Source organism: Cataglyphis hispanica, chromosome 4 (genome assembly GCF_021464435.1).
Source record: "Cataglyphis hispanica isolate Lineage 1 chromosome 4, ULB_Chis1_1.0, whole genome shotgun sequence".
NCBI classification, from domain to species: domain Eukaryota; kingdom Metazoa; phylum Arthropoda; class Insecta; order Hymenoptera; family Formicidae; genus Cataglyphis; species Cataglyphis hispanica.
In genome coordinates this window covers 6,122,348-6,137,997 of record NC_065957.1, presented here as the reverse complement: position 1 = coordinate 6,137,997, position 15,650 = coordinate 6,122,348, and the positions used below count along the sequence as shown (strand labels likewise).

At 31.0% G+C, this 15,650-nt stretch overlaps 1 protein-coding gene and 1 non-coding gene across 3 annotated transcripts; one reads left to right on the top strand and one right to left on the bottom strand.

Annotated features, from left to right (window-relative positions):
* Window positions 1–3,330: 3,330 nt before the first annotated feature.
* LOC126849174 (uncharacterized) lies at window positions 3,331–15,467 on the top strand. Of its 2 annotated transcripts, XM_050590787.1 has the most exons (9): window positions 3,331–3,822; window positions 9,178–9,226; window positions 9,336–9,411; window positions 10,221–10,323; window positions 11,240–11,371; window positions 12,725–13,164; window positions 13,271–13,496; window positions 13,828–14,089; window positions 14,498–15,467. In XM_050590787.1, the coding sequence occupies exons 3-9, from the start codon at window positions 9,337–9,339 to the stop codon at window positions 15,111–15,113; spliced, it is 1,854 nt and encodes a 617-aa protein (XP_050446744.1). In that variant the 5' UTR covers window positions 3,331–3,822; window positions 9,178–9,226; window position 9,336; the 3' UTR covers window positions 15,114–15,467. The 2 variants fall into 2 exon arrangements, with proteins under 2 accessions (XP_050446744.1, XP_050446745.1); XM_050590788.1 differs by lacking the exon at window positions 10,221–10,323.
* Trnat-ugu (transfer RNA threonine (anticodon UGU)) lies at window positions 12,158–12,230 on the bottom strand. Its single transcript has one exon. It is a non-coding gene; the product is annotated as a tRNA-Thr (tRNA).
* Window positions 15,468–15,650: the final 183 nt, after the last annotated feature.

Sequence of the window (15,650 nt, the reverse complement as noted above, 5' to 3'; positions counted from 1 at the left end):
ATATATATATACGCGAATATACACATCTACACAAGAGTGATGAAAGAAGAAAGATAAAGAGAGAAGGAAAGCAACAGAGGAAGAAAGAGAGGAAAAAGGAGAAAGTAAAAAAAAAAAAAGAGAGAAACATAAACACACATGTACATGGCATCCTATGAAATAATTTTAAATATATACTGATATGTGCGTGATTACATTAATATCTATGCAGATTTAGGCATCGATGTACTTGCGGACGTAAAACGTGCATGAGACTAACTCACTTGCTATTATCTATATGAGAACAGATAAATATATACTATATATACATAGGATGTCCAGGTAAAAAACTATTGCCATTCTTTTTATTTACGATTTTTTGATTATTTTTGAGCTTATATTCTCTCTCTTTTAAACTTTTTTACTATTAAAGACTGTAAAGAATATTTTGATTAGATATTTTGATATTAGTAAATATCATATATATATATATATATATATATATATATATATATATATATATATATATATGAGAGAGAGAGAGAGAGAGAGAGAGATTAAGATTATTAAAGTAATATAATAAATAAAATAATAAATCTCAAAATAAAGTAAAAAAAATAAGATTTTAATATTAAATATTAACAAAAAAGCTTCTCATTTTTTTAACCTTATACATATAACTGTATGAAAAATTATTAATGCTTTGATATTTTGATTTTAAAACTGGAATATTGATAAAATAAATTGATCAAAAAATTCTTATAGAAAAAGAGTGGCAGTAGTTCTGGTGCATCCTATATAACAAAAGAGAGAAAGAAAAAAGTGTGTGAATGTTTAAATGAGAAACAACTCGCGCGAGAATGTAAAGAGGATAGGAATAAACTAATTGAGAATTTTTTAAAAAAAGTCGGGCCGCGTTTTTCGAGCGCACGCTCGCCGGCTCTCACAAACTTAGGGAAATATTTATAAGTGATACATTTACTTGAGAGCAGTTTTAGTTAGAGAGTGAGAAAAGTAAATTTAGATCGTGTATAAACTAATTTTAGACATTTCGGTTGGTTTGATGTTAGAAATGATCCGGAAGAGCGTCGAGTCGATCGTCGTGTACATCATGTAGATCGTAAATTGCGGCAATAAAATCGAATCGTATCAATTAATCCACGATCTCATGTCCGTGGATGATAAAATCAGACCCTTATCGCGACAAACGGCAGTTTGCAAAAAGAATTTTCTCTTAATCTTGCGCATTGACTTGTCGAATCATATATCGTAATTCGCTTTCTGCAATTAAGCGGCTTGCATTACATTAATTAGACATTCTTATTCTGCTATGAAATTCAATTTTACAAGTATTATAAAGCATTTTAGCAATAATCAGCAACATTTCTCGATTTCTTATTACTAATAGATGATTATTGAATTTTTAGCAATATATACATATACAAGTAAAGATCGTTACAAGTAAAAAAGATAAGCGTTTAAAAAAAAATGTATTTAAAAAAACATTTTGTGCGCGCGTGAAAGAATGAAGCTTGCAAGTAACACGAATTATTACGCTATTTTACGGCGTATAGATCAAGTTTAGAACAAATAGATAATCTTGCAAACTTTAGCCGATAAATGCGAAAAGTGATCTGTGACACCTTGACGAAGAAGAGATTCGATTTTAGATGCCAATCGTTAAAAAAAAAAATTGTTACTTTGCGTAACAAAGCGGATTTCGCAAGGACGAAGACGATCGCAACGGCGACAATTTTATCTACGTTATATCTAGAAGACATTGCTGGAACAATGATTTGTACGCCTTCTATGAAGGACCCTAGAGTACATTATGTTACCTAATACTCGTAAGCACACACATTATCTAATAAATATTATTTACAAAATCAATCAAATTATTGATGCAATATTTAATTTATAATTCCCCGTATAATACTCTATAAAGTTTTATAAAAAATATATATAATATATTTAAAAAGCATTAAAAAAATAAAAATGTTACTTACATACATAATTATATATTCCGAGAATCTTTACAAAAAATTTGGAAAAAAACAATTAAAAGTTAGATATATATATAATTTAAGTAATAATGAGAAAGTCATAAGAGTAATATAAGTAAATAAAAGAAAATTTCAATGTTTAATATTTAATTAATTTTTATATTGCTTTAATGATTAGAAAAGACATATTATAATTATAATAAATTTTTTAATTGAAATATTATTGGTAATGGATAAGTAATCATATGATATATAATCATATTTGATTTGCTATTATTAATAAATAAGATATTCTATTGATCCTTTAAGAAATGACATTTATCTATTAAATATATTTTTTGTACTTTAATAACTTATCTCTGTTTAGCTATCATTTTTATTGTATCAAAAAGAAAAAATAAATAACATCAACATTTAAACAATCTTAAATTGCCTTACAAATTGCCTTCTTTTTATTCATAATAATAAACCGAATACTTGATAAAAAATAAAAAACTATATAGAAAATGTAACTAATAGATCGATATGCTCTAACGAGTGATAGATCTAATTTGTTTATAGTTGATTATTGATGAGTATAGTAAAGATAAAGACCTTAATAGAATCTGCTAGAGTAACTATAAAGCATAATACTAACAAGACCGAAACAGACTTTCTTAATCTAAATATAATCTAAACTTAATACACACATTAGTAATAAAAATAACCGATATTGGAAAAAATAACATACCAGATTAAATTCCGATATCTAATATTAAACATTTTCTTACACGCATGTAAATGAATAAAAATAGAATCATATTGTGCCAGATATATAAGAAAATTAAAATAAGATTATAAACTTATTGTTAGAAAAAAATGTTAAAGTAAAATGTTATTTAAATATATAAGAAATATCTATACATCTTCTGTATTTAATGGTAGCAGTTTTGATATATCATTAAAATAGTGTAATTAGTTTTTAAATATATAAATATTTTTATGCAAATATTTTCTCTCTCTCTCTCTCTCTCTCTCTCTCTCTCTCTCTATCTATCTTTACGAATATATCTTTAAATATCTACCACAGAAGCTGTCATTTGCACGCTATCTAGTTGTAGCAGACGCATTTGATACCGTCGTAAAACCGACGGGTAAATTTATAACGACATCATACTCGTAACCGACCGTCGAGAGAGAAGAGGAAAGACACCCTGTATGGGATCCTTATCCTCTCAGAGAGCGGACAGAAATTCACGATTTAACACACATTGATCTGTCGTTGGCGAGTGCGCACTGGGAGGTGCCGCGCCGCGCCGCGCCGCTCCGGAGATTTCAGCGTGTCACCCCGTATAAAACCGTGACCGGGGTCACGGCGCGATAACCAACAGGTGATGCCGAGGAAGGAGGAGGACACTCCCTCGAGCAGCATCTCGTCGAGCGTCTCTCCCTCGGGTACCACCGACCGCGACGATGGTGATTTAGTACCATTCTCTCGAGCCTATCGTTTATCCCGTACCCCACAGATTTTGCTGACTACACCAGGATTCGTCTACAAGGGCCGCAAGGATAAACGCGCGCAAGGATCGGCAATCCTCTTTGGCGCGCATCAATGGAATACAGGAGAGAAATCGAGTGAAAAACAGTGTCGGTGAGAGACACGACAAAAAAGTTTCGATCGGTCGATGATTTAGTGGATAGACTGTTTAATAGTGTTCCTCGAGATTCTTCCCGCGCGTTCATTTAACTCACGAGAACATCGGAATCAGGATGTAGAAGTTAAGCAGTTGACATGAGCGCGGGATCAGCTCGCAACGTACAATAATCGAGTGTTCTCTTCAATGCGCTGGATTTTGACAAGGTGAGCGATTTTCGAATCTTTAGCGGAAAACGTAAGGTGAGCTTGAAATATGCGTACAATGCAACAATAGCTAGATTGATAAATCTTTGCAATCTTTATAATACTCAACTATTTTCTCTATTGCAATTAATTCGATTACTAAAAATTCTACGGGAAAGTTGTTTAACTTAAAAATTTGATTTGTCTCATCAAAATATTCTTCTCCTGATTCGATTTATTGCATGGACATTTATTAGATAGAAATATCAGCTATATAAATAAAGAATGAATTTTTGGGGAAATCTTACAATAATTTAGAAAAGTATTTGTAAAAAAATTTCTCTTCGTGTAGAAATACAAAACACGAATATAATGAGAGGATTACGAGATTGAAACGAACGCAGATATAAGATATAGGCATAATAAGAAAATATAAGTACCTTACCTCGAAGAAATATTTCACTGATAAAATATATTAAAGTGTTTTATGGGGAAATATATAAAGGAATCCAAAAAACGCATTGCAGTCAAACAGAATATTTCATTGTTCCAACTCGACTTCGTTTTATATACGGACATCTTATAACGGACGTCTTCACTTTATATATATATATATATATATATATATATATAATCTCTTTCATTGATTTCCTCTTGTCACACTCAGAGTCCGATAGCACCTGATTTAAACTCTGATTTATTAATAACCAAATTCCGATTTTAGTGCAATTTTTCTCTTCGGTTCGCTGGCCCCGATAAAGCTATCGAATATATAATCTAAGATATTCTAAAGATTAATCAAAGTGCTACTTCTCTTCAATGTAGTTACATTTCTAACAAGCAAAGATGGACATATCGTAACTTTAAGTAAATGTGAATCTATATAAAATGGAATAAATTAAATATAATATTCTAACGATTCGTTATATATTGCAAATTTTATATCCGAGAAAATATTTTGTAGAAAATGATTTATGAAGATCGCATTACATAGTCAATCACAACGTTACATTAAACAATTTATATCAGTGTCTGAAAAGCGTTATGTCTTTAGAAGCTGACAGTTTAATTATATCGCGGAAAATAATGAAAGTAAAATGACGAGGCAAAAGACATGGCACGAATACAAATCGCTCTGAATATCATCATGTTTTCTTAGTTTGCCCTCCCCGCTGTGCATACGTAGCACGTGTCGGAATAAAAATAAAACCATGTCGATGCTCTCGATACGGTGTCGAAAAATTTTCAAATTTATCAAGCCATGTCGAATGTTGTGCACATTACAATATTTACTACATGAGATAACTCGATAGCACCGCGTAAAATGGTAGTAGTGAAACATTAAAGCGAAAGCATCGTCTCGTTAATTCCAATAGAACTTTGATTCGCGTATCTGACTCATCGTGAAGAAAGAAGCAGAGATAGACGATCATAAATAATTGTCGAGCTTGATTCTTTGAAGACGAAATACGGAATACGAACGGGATGTTGTAGCAACAGAGAAAAAGCAAAAGAAACGAAAAAACTTTATGTAAATTGCAACATAATATTATAATTATTATAATTTAATTTAAATTTAAATTTTATTAATTATATTTTATTATTAACATTAATTGTAATTTAAATAATATTTTAAATAACTTTTCTTTTCAAATATTTTGAAAAGAAACGCATATGCTTGTCTACAAAAGCAAAATGGGATGCGCATAAATAGCAGAAAGATACCTTTATATATCATTCCAGAGCATAATATATAAAGGTATGTAGAGTATATGTATGAAAATGGCAAGATAAATGATGAAATACTCATGCGCGACTATGTGCGAGGTCTCTGCATCAAGAAGATTGCGTTACGAAGAGTAATTAAAAATGCAAAATCAAGTGGCGGGGTGATGGCGACTTATTAAATCTCTCGCTTATACGTGTACTTTTATATTCTCTAAGGTAATACTCGCAAAATTTAAATGAAAATTTAAACATATTAACTAAATATATAAACTAAATATAAACAAACATAGAGATAAAAATAATTCTATAAAGTATATTATAAGCAACGCTCTCTCTTTTTTGTTAAACGTTAATTTTTTTTACGAATCTGTGTGTAACAATATTGATGGTGACAACAAATTTGTTAGTATTAATTACAAAAGCACTTAGTTTTCCAATCAATTCCAAAAATAATATTTATTGTAATGTAAATTTCACATTTAAGACTTTATTATATGCAGCAAAAGAATATCCGACATTGATTACATCGATATTCATGACGGCGTAGGTCGTATTAGAAGCTTTTTTATCCCATTCTTTTCGTGAACACTCGACGTTTACCTGGTTTGCTTCAACATACCTCAAAGGATTAAATATAGACCGCGACCTCTCTATATATATGATATTCGCGCGATATTAAGAAATAACAATATAAGACTCGATTATCGGATGCGTTTATTAAATTTATAATAATATAATATGGTATTTCTTATGTTGTCTGTACGCAATTAATGTTTATTCGCAAAAGTTTTATAATATTATTATTATATAATCAACGTCTCATTATATATTAAAAAAAAAACGTCAGAAAAATATTGTTCGTGATAAAAATATTCTGGGATATTGACTGGATGTTGCGAAAAATGTTTTACGCGCGCGTCGCAGATGATTTCGGAAGCCAGCGTAACATCAAACAAGTTATCATAAAATCACTATGAGCTCAACAAAAATCTCGCGTGACAACGGTCTAAAAAATAATTGGAAAACTCGCGGAAACCCGATATTTTGCCGCGATACATCAAAAAGCGGGCTTTAATTGAACAAGGAAGAACATACAATGTATAACGAAAGGTCGGTGGGTATACAAATGGAACTGGCCGAGTCGGTTGTTATGGTAACCGACCCTCTGCACGAGGATCGAAATCCATTATTTATCTCGGTAACGTAGCGCTCGGTTTCGTGACGAGTGCAAGAGCACAGGTGTCAGATGTTAATAATTAAGTTAGATATAGGTAAATTGTGCGAAAATGCTTCGAAACTATATAGCATTGCTGAAAATCGCGGATAAATCGATTAAAAACAAAAATTACGCTCTCGAAAAAAACGCTAGCTAAGTAAATCACTATTTTCTTATATTAATCGAAATAATTTGCGTGATATACATATATTACATTATACATTACATATTAACGTGTAAAAGTAGAAGAAAATAGCAAATTTAATTTTGTCCATGTAAAGAGTGACAATGGGTTGGGCCTAAGTTTATTGCATTCTATTTTTACTTGTAATGTCTATAATTAAAACTTTTAATCTGACTAAAATGCAGATAACATGCAAAAAACTTTGATCAATTTCAAAAAGTGGGAATTGTATGTGTACGTAAATTAAAAGTATCTTTAGAACTAACTGTAAAAACTGTGTATGCAAAAAAATATGTATACATTATAGCCGCATACTAACAAATATAGATTCAATTCTTATTTAATAAAAAATAATTTGTCAATATGATAATTAAATATAACAGATAAATGTATTGAGATTATTAAATATCATTAAATAAATTTAATTTTTATTAAAATCCAGTCAAAATTAATTGCAAGCGCAAGTTGGAGTTGTCTATATATCAGAAATTTCATTCTTTCAAATCTTTTCATTTTCAGTCGCTTGTAAAAAAATCGATAAAATTCTCAATGAAAAATGTTCTAAGTTTAAACTTTACTATTTGTATTCTGAAAGATTGTATATAATAGAGGATCCGAAATTTATATATATATATATATATATATATATATATATATATATATATTTATATATACATATGTATATCCAGTATTTTTATTCAGCTTTCACAAAAAGATTTTAATTGAATAAATATATCGTGTAACAAATCTCAAAAAAATTTAATTTAAAGCATATCAAAATATAAAATAAAATTTTTTATACAAATTTCTTATGTTTAGAAAAAATAGCACGATATTTTTAAACAAAGAGATTTTCAAATAGTTCTATCAAGATTGTTGATCACGAACAATTTCTTTAACATTTCACACATATTAAATCAACCTAATTAAAAACTTTGAAACAACATGGCGCGCAACATTCTCCTAAATTGAATACTACGATATGCGAAATGAACTGTGAAAAGCAATTCAATGGAAAGAAGTTTCTTGGAAGCTCGTCAGATCGAATCAGTCTAAAATAGCTGAGTAGGATTCACATGCAATTTAAGTAGAGTTGTGCACGTGCTGTTGTAGATAGACGAGAGCACAAAAGCGATTACAAACTATATTATTAAATCGCGCGTATTAATTATTCAGCATGAAATTTCATATTCTAACGTGAATAACGATACGCAAATTTCTACCATCAAAATACATTATTGAATGCATGATCATGCAATGTATGATCGTTTAAATTGCTTCAATTAATTAAATTGTGATAAGAATATTTTTTTTACGTGTAATACGAACTACACTTTCATAAATATTTTTTCGCAATTCGAAATTTTAAAAGAGATAAATTGTTTTAATTCGCGAATATATAATTAACATAAATTTCTGCGCACGTTTTCTTATGCAAGAAATAAACTGTATAAAAATAAAGGTCAGACGTCTCGAATATATTTGCCAAGGAAAAAGACAAACTTTTAAAAACACAAACGCAAACTAGTTCGACATTAGAGATCTCTATAGTCGAAATAAAGAAATTTATTGCCGCTAAGAATCTGGTAAAGCGTAAATGGCCAACTTTTGAGACGCAAAGAAGGATTGAGACTGCAACTATAAAGAGGGATTTGAATCGATAGGAAACACGCGAAGTTTCGACGCTGAAAGACGAAATGCGGGAGGTACAGGCATACGAACAATGCATTTCTGCTGCATCCGCCGTATACGAGAGAGCGATGCACACCGACGACGTAGTCAGATAATAACTCTCACGTATCTATTGTGTGCGGCAGTCGAGTGACGTATGCGTGGCTAGATGACAAGACAATATACAAATGTGTGTCGATGTGTTAGAAAGTACACTCGGTGCTCGTTATGCGTATACGTCAAATTAAAGCGCCGACACGGAACGACGCTACGCGGCAAACCACAAACAGATAAAAGATCGTGCGCATAATATCGCGAGATGAATTCAAGATTATTAATTAACGGAGTCGCGGCGAGAATTATGCTTCACCGTTGCAAAATGAAAACTCTATTTCAAGTAAAACTAATAGATAAAAAGTAGAGATTGTAAATAAAAATAAAAATATCAAATTTTCGACTCTTCTATCTACTTAGCATTATTGTAGAAATGGCATCTAGTTTTTTTTTTTAACTTTTTTCTTCTTTAACAATTAATTTGTCTCTCTTTTTCTTTAATATTTTAACAAAAATCTTACAGAATTTGGGAGCGTATGTTTCTCAGGCCCAAGGATCTGGAAAACGTGAGGGTAAGCAATCTAATATATATATACACACACACAAATATATATATATATACATATATATAAACTTTTTGTATTACGTTGTTATAAAAAATATCCGCTTTTATGAGTACAGGATGCCACAAGGAAGCATTCAATGGCAGGGGACGCAGAGAAGAGCCTGCGGGCCTGGGGCTAATTGGAACGTTCAGGTACACTTTCATCATTTCAAAACTCGAGATTGAGTACAATATATATATATATATATATATATATATATATATATATATATATATATATATCATATTGGAAAGATAAGACTCTTTATCGGCTTCATTAATATAATTATTAGGAAGCAGATTGCCGATGAAAATTAGCTATAGAGAGAGAGAGAGAGAGAGAGAGAGAGAGAGAGAGAGAGCCAAATAGTGTACATATGTAGAGAGCATGTATATATACTGTAGGAACATATCTCTCTAATCATTTCTAGCACGAATTTTGCCTGCAGAAATTACTTCCGATAGAGAATTTGCCTCGAGAAAAATATACGCAAATTTTATACGAACACAAACATTTTATACGAGCACAAATTACAATTATTTAATTATTGCTGGCAAGAATTACTATTGCTCTCTGCTAATAATTTTTACGTACACGACAATTTTTGTGTAAATGCTAAAAAACTATTTTCAATGTAAGGCTCGTAGAAAAAATTTTTTATATTCTCTTTAATCAATCTGTGATTATATAAATTAATTATCTTAGCACAATATACTATCTTTCACTATGCAGTGATTTATACCACATAAATGGCTGCATAAGATATCGCTCATGATTATCAGCACCGAGAAGCGTTACTATGCCATTACAACCTAATGCTATATCCTAAATCATAGTAATTGATTTATCGATTTACCACGTAAACGCGCTCGTACGCGTGTGTTTGTGCCGCTGCGGCTGGTAAACAACTGGACCATTGTCCAGGTTATTAACTGTTAATGGCGGCAATTAAATCAAACAGGTGGTGAGAGGCAAGGTGACAACGCGGTGCTTGTGGCACGCCTGCAAAGCTCTCGGAATTGGGCTACTGCTAATGCTTTTAGGAGCTTGCATGGCGACCATAGGTGAGTAGAATTATATAAATTAAACATCGATTCGATCGAATGCTATTTTGTCTTAATCCCAAAGCTACTACCCGCTTCAAAGCAAAAAACATTTTATTAACATAAGATTAACCCTTTGTGGTCTAATTTCTGTCATCTTTAATGCCGTAGATTTGCAATTTTCCAAAGTCACTTTACGTATTGTTAATAGAATAGTCTTTACAAGAATTAAAAAATAAAAGAAACATATTTTAATATATATTCTTCTGATATACATATACATATATATAATAAATATTGTACCTAATTTACTTATGTATAGACTGCAAAAAGCTAATCTTTTTCTTTAATATGCGCAAGCTTGCAGTTACTGCTTACTTATGTCTGCGTGCATGAATCGAAAGAATTTAAATTAGATTTGACTATTTTTAACAACAATTACACATTTTATATAACATTGCTATATGGCCAATATTTTTGGATATCCAAATTGTCGCAATGTCTAGATTTTTTAAATTGGATGTTATAAAATTATTTAATATTGTTGGCTATTGGGCTATTATAAGACATTTGACTGTTAATTGGATATCAAAATATTTATTTGAATATTTATTATATAAAAAAAAAAATTTTTTTATCTATTTGTTGTACTGTAAGTGAGAAAAATGCGACATAACAGAACAGTGAGAGAGGGAGAAAGCAAAATTAATCAGAAAATATTACTTGTCTTAATATATAATATAATACTTCTTGATATATCGAGAAAAAATAATTTGCTTAAATGTTTTATAGAAATATCATGTGATTCTTTAAATAAAAAGCATCGCAATAATATTTAAAATCAAGATATTTTAATTTTATCTAATATATCCTGCCCCATTCGATAATTGCATATATACATGTGACATAAGGGCATTTCTCTCGTTTCATTAAATAGGATATTATGCAGATCAGCTATCGGTGGCGCAGGAGATCAGAGGTAACATCACGGTTAAAGTGAAGAATGAATCGCGCGGATTTCATCTGAATAATCTGAGCTACGCCGGCCCTGTCGTTATGGGTCTGGGAGGTAACAGTAATACACATTGCAAACATATAATTTACGATAGCGATATACTTGTGCGATTGAGCAACTAATTATTTGACACTGATCTCTTTGAAATACAATAATACAAGTGCGCACTAAATAAGTACTAAATAAGCACTAAATTATCGCAGAATGTATATAAGCATTCTCCACGACATAAATATGATGTAGTGATACTATTTTAATTGCATGTAATATTATGTAATACATGACATATGTATTGATATAATTATTAGAATCATAATGTGATAGAATAACGTTGTGGAAGAGAGAAAAATTATATTAAAATTAAAATGCTCTTAATTTATTATGCTACAAATTTCTTAAAGTAAAAAAAAAAATATTTTTTTTATAAAAATCAGGACATCTTTTTGCATTATAATTTTCCACAATTTATTATTAAAGTAAAATTAATGTATATATAATATATATGTAATTTTATATTTTTTTATTTTATGTATTAGAAATATTATTTAATTTTATAAATAATATTTCTGTAATAATCTTTTATAAATAGCATTTTTTTTATATTATATACTAATGTATCGCTATAATTCTACAAAATAAAATTACAAAATTTTACACATGTGCTAATTTTGCACGGAAAAGAATCAAGGTCGAAAACCACTAAAAACAAAAATATCGGAAAATATAACGTGTCTAGAGAGGATGTAGAGTGGAAAATTGCAGATGAGACGCGAAAAATGTACAATATATTGCAATATCACGGTCAAATAAAAACACTTGATAGAAATGAAAAAAAAAGAATGCCCCCAGAGAGATTTGAACTCTCGACCCCTGGTTTACAAGACCAGTGCTCTAACCCCTGAGCTATGGAGGCTCACGCTGCAAAGTTAGGCTCCAGAAACTTTAGATTAACGCGCACCGTATAGGTTCTTTGTACATATAAATACATTTATTTTTGTATTAAAAATAAAAATATTTTTAGAATATTTTATGATTTTTCTGATTTGCATACGCACACAAAGTCGACTTTTGAGATTATTTTAAATGATAAATAATAAGATAATTATATATTGTATAATTATTATTATCTCATATATAAGAATAATTTAATTTTATTGAATCAAATAATAATGCAATAAAATAAGATCTCACATATTTTAATATATTAAATTTTTATAATATTTTTTGTAATATTTTTTATTATAATAAATTTTAAAAAATTATTCAGTTTTATAAAATCTGTTTTGCGTTGACTTACAATTAAATACATATTCAATTAATAATGACAAAAAATCTGATGACACACGTTTATGTAACTTATACGCAAATTTTACGTTCTATCACATACATAAATAACGACGTTTGCAGGCTTCATTGTAGTAGCTGCCTGCGTGATGACTTTCGAAGCACGTGATAGTGCGGCTAAGGTAGTACCAGCTCGCTATCGCTTCAATCAAGCATCAACAATAAAAGGCTCAAAAAGCCAGCGTAATAGAAGATCGACATCAAGCCAGACAACAAGATGGGATCATCAGTTGGGCCTGTTTAAAGTAAATCGTAGCCCGAGTCCCAGCACGCATGAAGTCTCCAGAAAACAACTAACGGCGGAATTCATGCGATTTTCGAAAGATTTACAGGAGAAAAGCGTAGCGCATTCCATAAAAAAGAGTCCGAGCGCGCCTACATTAATCGACAAAAAGTCACCGCGCCGAAGATCGCCTAAATACGCAGGTTGCTCGCTATTGAATCCAGAATTGTTGCAGAGACACGCTCTTTCAGTCGATAATCCGAGCTACAGTCCGCATCAGGTATTCAGCATCTTTCAAAATCGACGTTTTGCAAAATAATAATAAAGTCTTTATTTTTAAGGAAGCAAACTTACGACCAATAAAAACTTTTTTCGATAATTAACAGATTAGCAGAGAGAGCCTGGAACATCAAAAGATGAATGGTAGTCAAGTCTCAATGGCGATGGATCTGCACATTCCAAATAAAGGTCCTGTTACGCTCAAAGTGAAGGATCGATCCGATACAGCAAGACGACATCAGTTACTTCGTCAGACCAAGGTGGAAGATGTCGAGGAAGTGGACGAACCTATACGACCACCACCGACCTTAGTGCATTCGCCTAAATTGCCAGGTAACTATAGATAAATGATTTTTAACTGAATTATGATTACCAGAATATATGAGATCATTATTGTAATCACATCACTAGCAGAGATACACAAAATGAGATAATAACTTTGTTGATATTATTCAATTTAAAAACTGTAAATCTCAAATTTATTCCTTTTATATAAAATATAAAAATACATGCTAAACTTTATTCAAGCAATCAGATTTTAAATCTGATCACATTTATAAATTAAGACTATTATTTTTTTATTTAAACGGAAAAAGGAAATTATCCGAATAAGCATTAAAAAGGTCTATAAATAAGGATCAATAATCATAGATATCTCGCTCAGGTGCCTACAGATACCCAGATGATTTCGTGCCAAGAAAAAGAAATTCCATAGATTTGAGATTGTTGGAAGAATTAACGGCAGTATCAAAAGAATTTAGTAAGGCCTCGCCGCGAGACTTCCGAAAAATCTCATCACCGAACTTTCGTAAAATGTCCTTCGATAGAATCGGCGGTGATCGCCGCTTCGACCGAGCTTCGTTAGGATATCGTAAAGCTAGTCTCGAATTTAGAAAAAGTCCTGATTTTCGCAGAGGAGATTACAGGTAATAGAGAATTTTGTATCAACTTTTACAATAATGATTACCTTATTATTTGTGTTAATAATTCACATATGTCACTTGCAATGCTTGCAATTATAATATTCTACAATTATTATCAGATTTGAATTTATGATGACTGTATAAGCTATAATAATAAAAATAATATATAATAAATAAAATAACCTCAAAATATATTTAATTAAATATATTTATTCACAATTATATTTTTTGAGATTGCGCACATCGCAATTCGATACGAAGCTTTAAATCGCGACTTGCTTAGTTTATATGTAAAGCCAATCTTTCCTAGCATTGCATTATATAATAAAATATAATTTGTATTAATATGTCTAATCATTTTAACGTTTATCAAGGTGAGCAACAAAATCCTTTTTCTAACTAAATTTCTAGGAAACTATCAATAGAAAGATTCAGCGTCGATTGTACCCGCTATATGCTCGATGAGACGGAAATGAAATCACAAACGAGCAGTGGAGAGAATTTGCGAAGACAAGCGCGTCATGCTAAGCTGTATCATTCCAAATCGGATGACAACAGAAGGCGATCCTTCGATAAGCATTCGAAGGATCCTCAATCGAGTCGACACTCATTAAACACTCAAGCTGTTGTGGAAGGTCCCGATTGCGAGCCAAAGTACTTTACGACGGTGTCTCTCGATACTGAAGAAAGCCGTGCCGACAATTCCGACGAGAGTCACGTAATAGATATCGAGGAAGCGAATGCAGGCGCTTTATCGTGCGACGTACCCACGGAAGCTGACATGCTGCTCGAAGAACCGGAATTGGAAAATGTCACGGAGATCGACATGGAAAGTTCCGTAACTGATGACGAAAAATCTCGCGAATCTCACAGATCGAACAAGAGGACAGATGCAATATTACGAGGACAAAATCCCATAATTATTGCCGAGAACACAGACTCGCAAATGATAGTTGACGAGAAAACGATGCAAATGGATAATGAAAAATGTAAAACTACTTTATACATAGAAGACGATGAAGTGTGAAGAACAGAAAATTCTTGAGAATTAACAATAAATTCAGATTATCGTGGGAAAATAATGATGATATTTGCGAAGCAAAAATATTGATGTTATGTGTAACATTGCTGATAACGTTTCTTCGCAAATTGGAAATGATTATACAACGTCGAACGATTGTCTTTGAATGCAATTATGCTCAACAATTTAAGATTTAAACACGGCATAAATAATAACGAGATCACGTACGAATTGCGTTTTGTAACGAGACAATCATTTTTTATCGGCATCTCGCGTTGCCTTTTGCACGAAGGTAACAAGCGTGTAATATTGATGACAAATAATTGTTACCAACAAATTTTGACGTAGCACGTAGATGGTTAATAGACCTAACATGCGTATATAAATATATATATATATATATATATATATATATATATATATAAAGTAAGATTTCTTGAAATATAAATGCGTGATTAATCATACCGAAGAGATTTTTGTACTTGTAACAAGAAAAATGCAATTGTAAATATTTCAAGTTAACTTGTTCGAACGATCATTAAT